Genomic DNA, 9,338 nt, shown 5'->3' with positions numbered 1-9,338 from the left:
ATGCTTATTGGATCTCTGTATGTCTATCTATCTCTCTCTTACGTATTGTAGCTCTCTCTCTCTCTCTCTCTCTCTCTCTCTCTCTCTCTCTCCCTCTCTCTCTCTCTCAGTGGTCGTTTAATCCCTAACAAAAGTTATTTAACAGCGGCATTCATGGATCCAGCCAAGTCGAAAGTCGTAGCCCAACGGTATATTATCGTATTTGTAATTTGTAAAAACATAATTTCAAAGTATCTTGACAGTTGGACGTAAACAATGAAGCCTGAAACTTTGAGAAAAGTTGAAGGTGTCACATAACACATAAAGCCAGTTATAGATGATTTGAATAAAAGGAAAAACATGCAATCTGCAATGTTTCGGACACAAACTGGGACTGCCTGCCTATGGACTGGTCGAGGGATCAGCAATATGTCCCGTTTGACAAGTTCCTGCCTGCCAAAACGAAATGGACCATTTGTGATCATGGATGAAATGTTGGTAGATTTCAAATCCTGAATTTTAAAAGATCAAATCCAGTCTTGGAAGTCTAAGATTATCCAATTTTTAATTTTAATTTGTTTGAATAATAATGAATCTATTCAGTTTTTGTGGAGAGTAACTGTCAAAATAGGTAGAATTGCAGGGTTTATATTTTTGCCTGAAACAACATAGTCAACACTTAATCATCCAGGAAGCCTTCACATTGGATTATTCATGTATGTAAAACAAAACTTATGCTTTCTTCTATATGGCTAAATTACCATAGCATACTTTATCTATTAAGTCCTCTAGTGCGTCTTCGGGGCATTGAGGGCTAAGGCAAACAAGCAAATAAACAAAACAAAACATTTATAGACTCGACTCGCAGCCTAGGCCCCAAAATCCCAGCGCTTGGAGTTGAGTAAATGAAGCATGCAGGGAGGCCCATTCATTCATTCTGAGCTTCTGTTTAAGAAAACCATAACCGTTCAACCAACCAACACACGCACGCACACGTACACACACCCGCAGACACACACACAAACACTACTTTACTATGTCTCTAGAAACTTCACAAGTAGCATTATCTGCCTGTTTTTGTGTATGTGTGTGTGTTCGTGGTTATGTGTGTGTGTGTGTGTGTGTGTGTGTGTGTGTGTGTGTGTGTGTGTGTGTGTGTGTGTGTGTGTGTGTGACTGTGTGTGTCTGCCTGTGTGTGGTATGTGTTTGCACATATGTGCATATCTGTGCGAGCGGGGTGTGATGTCAGCCCGTTCCTTGCCACCCCATTTGCTGTTGCTGTACCGCTGTGATCACAGACAGACGTATAAATCAAACTCCGCTTGATGGATTCATCAGGGCGGCGAAACGATCGCCTGAGAAGATCTCTCGGCTCTTGTAGTGCATTGTGTTCTGACGGAAAGGGTATGCAAAGAGCCTAAATGGATGAACGCTTGATTAATTCTTTGCCGGAGATGTCGGCGACAGCAGGAAATGTGTTTTTGCCTTGACTGTGTTTGCATGGGAATTTGTGTGTGCGCGGGGCGTGTGTGAGTTATGAGGCCTTAGTTTGGTACCTAAGGCTATTGTGCGTAATGACAGCAGGTTGGGGGAACTGCAAGCGGCCCGCTAAAGACTTGCTACCTGTGGAGAGAAGACAACTGGAGAATGAGAGGGAGAGGGAGAGGGAGAGGGAGAGAGAGACAGTGAGACGGGAGAGAGGGAGGGACATGGAGACAGGAAGATTGAGTTTGAGGGAGAGGGCGAAAATAGGATGAAAAATAAAGACTTGATATCATTCAGATGAGAAAAAAATACTGTGAGTTTAACTGTTAAATAATAACTTATTGCTAATAATTACAGAAATATATATTATATATAGGCCTATATATTTCTGTATAGCCTATATATTATTATATATATGTTTGAAAAAAATGTGACCCACTGGGCATTTTGTAAAGTCGTTTTTATAAGCCCGGACTCAGGAATCATGAGGCAGCCGTTCAATTGGCTGCAAATTTGACTCTCTTAATGAAACCAAGATGTTCTCAGCGGATGGCTGTGTGTCTGCCCTTGCTGTTAACCCTAGTGCTCATAATCTCCAGACTTTTTAAATAATACATGTAGTAAGTTTTACCAAACTTCATTGTGTGTTACCACATTTGCTTTGGCTGTCCTGTAATATATTCAGTACTTTCAGAGTATATGTGAGGAATGTGTTTATTTTTCGTCTAGGTCATATGGCTACATGGTGAGCAGTAGAGTATGAATTATTTTAGTGGAGTAACAGTATCATCTTACTCCACGACTATTTATTAGAAATAATATTTTTTTTTGCCTTTGTGTCTTTGGTTTGACTCTGGCTTTGATACCAAACGTGTGGCTAAATTATTAAGGCAACATGTGTATTTCACTGTGAAAGAGGAGGGGTGAGCCATCTCAGTAGTAATTTACTCACTTAAGAACCAAATGCTAAACAGACTGTCGCTCTGCATGTTATCTGCACTCTGTTCGGCTTTCTTGCCAAATTGTCCTTCGTGTGTGTGTGTGTGTGTGTGTGTGTGTGTGTGTGTGTGTGTATGCATGTGTGCGTTTGTGTGTGACTGTGTGTGTGTGTGTGTATGTGCGTTGAGAGCGAGTAAGCGAAAGAGAGAGAGAGAGAGAGAGAGAGAGAGAGAGAGAGAGAGAGAAAGAGAGAGAGAGAGAGAGAGAGGATTAATGGCCCTGACTCTGACAGTAGCCATATTGTGGAGAGAGGGAGCGATGGACTGTTACAGAGAAGAAGGGAGAGAGGGTGTGCAAAAGAGAGAGAGAGACAGAGCGCACGAGAGAGAGAGAGAGAGAGAGGGAAAGAGAGAGAATATTGTTGCCTTCTCCCAGGTTAATATTGACACAGCCTGGGCAGATACATGCCTGCAGTGCCCATCCATCATTTCCACTGGACCCACACAAACTAACACACGCACACATACACACACACACACGCACGCACACACACACACACACACACACACACACACACTCGCACACACACACACACTCATTTGAACAAATGCACCCACACATGTTTAAAACACACTCGAATCATGTGTGTGCCAGGACTAACATGGATTTCAGGAGAGGTTGGGGCAGTCCAAGAACTAGCCCCTACATTATCATACTCTGACGTGGAGGTGACCATTTTAGGGACAGGTATGGTCCAACTATCAAGGTTTTGGTCGCTCAAAGTCAGATTTTGCTGATCTTCTGCTGTCATATCCTGCTTTAAATTGAACACAAACAAAATTTAAATTGAACACAAACACGTACAAAGAAGACGTACAGACAAGACGCACAATCACCCAAGTACACTCACTTTCATGCACCCATACACTTATTCACACGCAAACATACACACACACACACACACACACACACACACACACACACACCATTACTACAAAGAAACTACAACTACAAACTACAAATTAATTGCTAATAGTGAGGGAACCTTCTGAACTATGTACTATGTACTATCATACAAATGAGTTATATTGGATTTCCATTTAAATTATATATTTCTATTTAATGTGTCTATAAATATGTTATACGCAAACAATATACATTTATGAAAGGGTATTTATTTAATGTCTTCATGTAAATTGTGCCTATATAGTTGCTAAATCGCTAAAGGTTCTTTTCTACAAGTTAATTGAATTTGTGTGTAGATTACAGAGTTATACACACACCATTTATATTGATGTGATGGCAAGTTAAGTTTATTTATCAAAATTACTTTAACATTTAAACTTTTAAATATGTACAGTATACAATTTTTGAGAACTCATGATTACCAAACGCAAACAAGACATTAACAACAATTCCAGACTAATCTAGCAAATTTGTTTTCAAAAGTAACACTTTGAGCACTGCCTTGCCAACATTGCCTCGCAAATTAAGGTTGACACACTATTGTTGTTAATCATTTTTTAAAGAAAAAAAATGGAACTTCCCTTGACAAACAAAACAATTAATTAATGTAACTTTTCATTCATCAATCTTGGCCTGTGTCATTGAATTACCATAATCTGTGCATGGTGGCTCTGTTAAGAGCAAATAGATAATTTCCCTACAATAAATCACATTGTGTCTCTTTACCCCTCTCTGCGTCCTGACAGCTCGTCTCTCATTGCTACACATGATGGCTTACTTAAAACACTTCAGATTCCCCCAAAAAATAAATTAAAGCATATGCACAATGGAAGGCAGGGGTCCTACAAAGTTCTAACTCAGCTATAGTCAAAATGGCAGGAAATGTTGAAAAAGCTATTAAGATGTTATTAAAATGTTTCAAAGTTTTGCTGATGTGTCTTTTTCATAATTTGTTTGTATCTCTCTTTCTGTTTTACGCTTCTTTGTTTCATTATTTTATTGTTTTCTTTGTGAATTTAATTCCCGTCTTTCATTATATATATATATTCTCTTTCTTTGTCTCCCTTTCTCTTTGAGGACTGGTATGGATACTTGGAGGAGTTAAAATCGTTCTGCCATCGACATAGCTATGACAGCCTGGTAGTGGTCAAGTACACAGATGAACATCAACCCCCGATGGTGCTGGTGTATTCGGACAACAGTGACATTCTGAATCAGGTAAAGGAATTCGCACCAAGCTTACAGGCCATGTTTACTTATCAGAGTGAGACAAGGATGTCATGCCAAGATAAATAATCTAATAGCGAATGTGAATTCACTGTGACATTTTCTAAACCATAAAATAATTGATATACATTTGGGACATATGGTCTACTTGCTTTGATAACATTTATCTTCACATAAACCTGAGCTGGCCGGTCTAGTGGATTTGGGTTTGAAGTTCATGCTGTTCACATCCAGCCAGAACACATCCTTGAAGACGCTTACTTACCTGCTCATTAAGCCTGGATTTGTGTGTGTACATGATTTTGGATAAAAGCTTCTAAAAACCCATTAGCAACAGAAACAATACAGCCATTTTCTTAGCACTGGTGTCAAAAGTGGTTATGGTAAAGAAAATACTTAGCCTTGTGCTCAATCATTTAACAATGTCACATTTGATTTGATTTGTCCACGCATTTTACACGCAGTATTTCCTTGAAATTGCAGATATGCTGTGAGTTGGAGGAGTCTTCCATCTGTCCCCAGTCCGTGATGCTGGAGGCTGAGGAATTCATCCAAGGCTGTCTGCAGGTCTACCACATCCCTGGAGACAGCTTCACCTCAGCCAGCATGGCCGTTGAGCTGGAGGCAGGGCTCCGCAGCCAACTCAAGGCTTTTGTTGAACGGCGTTGCTTTGTGTTGGCCTGCCACCCCAGCAGCAGGACCTCTTCCACAGAGGGCGTGGCCGGTAGCGTTGAGTTCTCCCAAGGGTCTTCAGGAATCACAGACATGTACGGCTCGGACACAGAGAGAACATGTGCAGACGAGGTCTCCATGGCAGGGTAATCATGTATAATTAATTATACACGATTCAGCTCTCAATGAGTATGAAACGGATAAAAGCATGGTATACATCAGCCAAGGTGTGTTTATGCTTCAGTATTTTATTGTTTGAATGCACAAATCCAACCCTTAAAATAGAGGTTCCAGGCTGACTGAAATGAGTGCCAGGTGGCCCCAATAAGGGAATTCCTCTTACTCTTTCTCTTAATCAATCTATCAATCAAGCTAATCAAATGGCTCATGTAATACCGTAGTTTAAGGTCTGTAACAGCTAGGCTTGACACTTGTCATGTCTCCTGCTGCGCTTAGGGAGATGGCGGACCGGGAAGGAGACTCAGGGAGTGCAGGAGTCGGTGGAGGAGGAGGTGAACTGGTGAGCCCGGACAGCGGTATGGCCACCATCCGCAGCAGCCGTTCCTCAAAGGAGAGCTCTGTATTCCTGAGCGACGACAGCCCCATCGGTGAGATCATGGCCGGGGTGGTGGCGACCACAGGACCCGGGGCACCGTTCTTCAGGAACCCTTCCCCCCTCGGGTTCTCGACCCTCTCCACACCCGTCGCCCCTGAGAGGAGGAAGCAACGGCGTAGCCGAAACCGGAGCGATAACTTGGAACTGTTTAATTTTGACCCTTTACACAATAGTAACTCAACCCTGCCAGCAGAGGTGTCACTAGACAACCTAGGGGAAACCAGACCTGCTAGTCTAGCGGGAAGCTCTAGTCTGTCAGAATTTGAGGAGCTGAGTTTGGTTGATTTTTATGCTCCTAAATTTGGATCTGCATCCGAAGATGCAACATCATCAGCCAAACAGACAAAGCTCCATTGTGGTGATATCCATGAAACTGACGTTTCCCACACCCTCCTGAATAGCTTGGTGGGTAGCAGCCAACCAAGCCATTGTTCTGACATCCAAGAAGATAAGAAAAAAAGCCTTACTGGCCATCAGCCAAAACAGATCATCACTTCCTCTTTGTCAGAGGTATGGGAAGAATTTGGCTCCAAATCAACAGTTGAGCAAACCATGGTCGAAGATAATATGTCAAATTTAAATAATGTTGTCGAGACTGAGAGTGTGGCGAACATTTTGGAAACAAATCGAGTCAAAGGTTCAAGCGAGGTTCTCGTATCAAATTACCGGGAGGATAAAACACTAAAACCTCAACTAAGTATGATTATAGATGCCGACAATACCTTGAACCTGGACTCAGGATTCACACAGTCATTGGATACTTCTACTTTGGCTGATTTGCAGTTGACGCCCCCAGTCGAGGACACTGATGGAATGATTTGGTCACGTATTGCTGGAGTTAAGGAAAAACTGATCTCTGTAGCCAAAAAGAGAGAGTGGCCCAGCACACTTACACCAGAAAGCTCAAAAGAAGATGATGACGGGACGCACAGAAGGAAAGGAGAGAAACAGACCGAACTGAAAGATTTTTGGTCTTACTCAGCTGAGAAGGGCTTTATCAAATCTGATAGCGGAACGACGACTTCCTACCCGGAGTCCCTAGATATGTGGAACACAACCATCCGTGATGATAGTCTTTCACCTATCACCACTCCCGATATTGAAAACATGCCAGAACTCTCTGATTTCAATAGTGGCCGGGTCTCCAGTGTTGAGGGTGGAGCTTGTATAGAAAGCCCTCTGGGATACACTGAGTTTGGCATGGTGATGTGGAACACCACCATACAGGAAGATAGCACTTCTTCAGTTACAAGTCCAGATGCACCAGAAACAGGAAAAGGCTCTGGCCACTCACAGGATACATCCGGATGTATAGGCACACATATGAACCAAGTCCAAAATAAAAATAATGAATATCAGGGGAAACACACAAACACTCTAGTGGCAGAAGAGGGTGTACAAATAATCATAGAAGAGGTGGGTGGTGGAGGAAATGACCAGGTTAGTTATATTTGCAGTGACCTTGTGGAGCAGGATATGACAGCAGAAGATCAGCAAAATCTGACTTTGAGCGACCAAAACCTTGATAGTTGGGCCATACCTGTCCCTAAAATGGTCACCTCCACGTCAGAGTATGATAATGTAGGGGCTAGTTCTTGGACTGCCCCAACCTCTCCTGAAATCCATGTTAGTCCTGGCACACACATGATACAGTTAGATGGAGAATCCAGCCCTTTTATCGCTTTTGTCAAAGAGTCACAAAAGGGGGATGAACACTGCCAACAGTCCGCCCAGTTCCATCAAAATTATCGCTCCGAAAGCCAGATGTTCATTTTTGAAGAAATTAACGAGTTTGATTGCATTGGGTCTCCTATCCAGTCTGAAAATGTTAACAAAGGAAAGGGTGGACTGAAAAAGACGTCCAATGGATTTGATTCTGAAGATCAATCAACTGTTCAATCCCCATTCATTCTAGTGAACGATTCTCCCCTGTGCAACAGTTCAGCAAGTTCTGATTTGAGTCCAGAAGATACTCATGCTATTGCTCAAATACACACTCAACAAGTAGTTTCCCTAAACAAAGATGATAGGGAAACCCTCCCAACTATTTCAGAGAGTTACAAATTTACCATGAACAGTGACTTATCACTTGATTTAGAAACGACAGTTGTCCGTGTTCATGATGTATCAGTCACTGAAATAAATGGCGAACCTCACGTTGAAGCAAGAGAAAATGCAGAGGGTGCAGTTGTGGAAACAATGTCCCTAAGCCCCAGCTCTGGGGGAGAGAGGGACGTACTGAGATGTAGTCATGACAGCCTTCTCCTCAGTAGCATAGATGAACTCAGGTCAAACTCAGATGGAGATTCTTCTTCAGGCCTGGAGATGGAGTCCATTGTGCTCTCTGGATCAGTAACAGAGAGCAAGGGGGGGCAGAGTAATGGTTTAGGCAGGGCTTGGCAGAGTGGTAATGCCAAGCCAGTGGGAGATGCAGAGAGGTCCATTGAGACATTCAGTATGCTGTCATGTGCTGCTACACTGCTGAAAGCCCAAGAAAGCAGGAAACAGATCAGGCAAAAACAAACGATAACCGAAAACGAAAACGGTTCAAGTGCATGTGAGAATCAAGCTTTCCTGTTGCAAACTCTAGCAGCTAGACCTACCCACTCGGATCACTCTGATGTGGTGCCCTTGGATAAAAGTTCACATGATGAACACTCCACATACCAGTCCTCTTCAAAAGAAGGAAATAGTTTCCTTGAATGCGTTGTTGAATTGACTACAGATATTAGTAGCTCAACTCAACATTTTACAAGCACTGAGCATTGTCCAACAATAATTGATAACACCATTGAAGATTTCATTATTCCAGAAATTACCGGTCCAAACATTGCAAAAACACCCCCAGAAGTTGTCCTAGAGCAGGACTTAATGGCATCCTGTTGCAGCCTATTGCAGGCTGCAGACGAAACTTCAGATTGCCAGGCAAACTACGTGGTACGGAGCATGTCATCCTCTTTGAGACATCCGTCCGATCACTTCCTCAAAACCAGAGAGGAAGTTTATGTCCATTCCCAGATATCCATGGAGGATTCTGACGACGGGATTCAGTCTCCCTCGGCTACTCTGTTTTGCCCTCCTCTGCTGGGAGTGGAACTCGGTTGGAAGGAATCATCAGCAGAAAAAGACATGCCCTCAACCCACTCGGAGCAGCCATCCCCTGAGCTCACACACAGCTCGTTTTCCCACAACAGCTCCTATATCAGCACCCCGGTGAGTGAATCTGGTCACCTAGCAGAGAGAGCCTGGGCTGGGTCCCCTTTCGCCGGGGATCTCATGGAGGAGGTGTGTGATGAAGAGGATGGGGAGGATTTCCGTCCAGGGCCCCCTGTCTCTTCCTTCCAGACCGAAGGACAGGTGAAGGAGAGAGAAGGGGGAGGTTACATTCATATGCCATGCACAGAGCTCACAAAGGACCTTATGGGGGGAGAGTGTACTGCTCAGCTTCTTGCTG

At 43.1% G+C, this 9,338-nt stretch overlaps 1 protein-coding gene across 1 annotated transcript in view; it reads left to right on the top strand.

Moving 5' to 3' along the window:
- The window catches only part of LOC311343271 (uncharacterized protein), a 41,169-nt gene that overhangs the window by 22,049 nt on the left and 9,782 nt on the right, over window positions 1-9,338 (top strand). Inside the window, exons 7-10 of the mRNA XM_084468148.1 lie at window positions 4,447-4,587; window positions 5,080-5,414; window positions 5,725-7,727; window positions 8,049-9,241. Coding sequence (XP_084324274.1) covers window positions 4,447-4,587; window positions 5,080-5,414; window positions 5,725-7,727; window positions 8,049-9,241 — 3,672 coding nt within the window. The remainder of the gene's footprint in view (window positions 1-4,446; window positions 4,588-5,079; window positions 5,415-5,724; window positions 7,728-8,048; window positions 9,242-9,338) is intronic.

Source organism: Micromesistius poutassou (genome assembly GCF_964030765.1).
Source record: "Micromesistius poutassou genome assembly, chromosome: 5".
NCBI classification, from domain to species: domain Eukaryota; kingdom Metazoa; phylum Chordata; class Actinopteri; order Gadiformes; family Gadidae; genus Micromesistius; species Micromesistius poutassou.
Note: the sequence above shows the minus strand (reverse complement) of the source record. Positions and strands in the feature narration are given on the sequence as shown.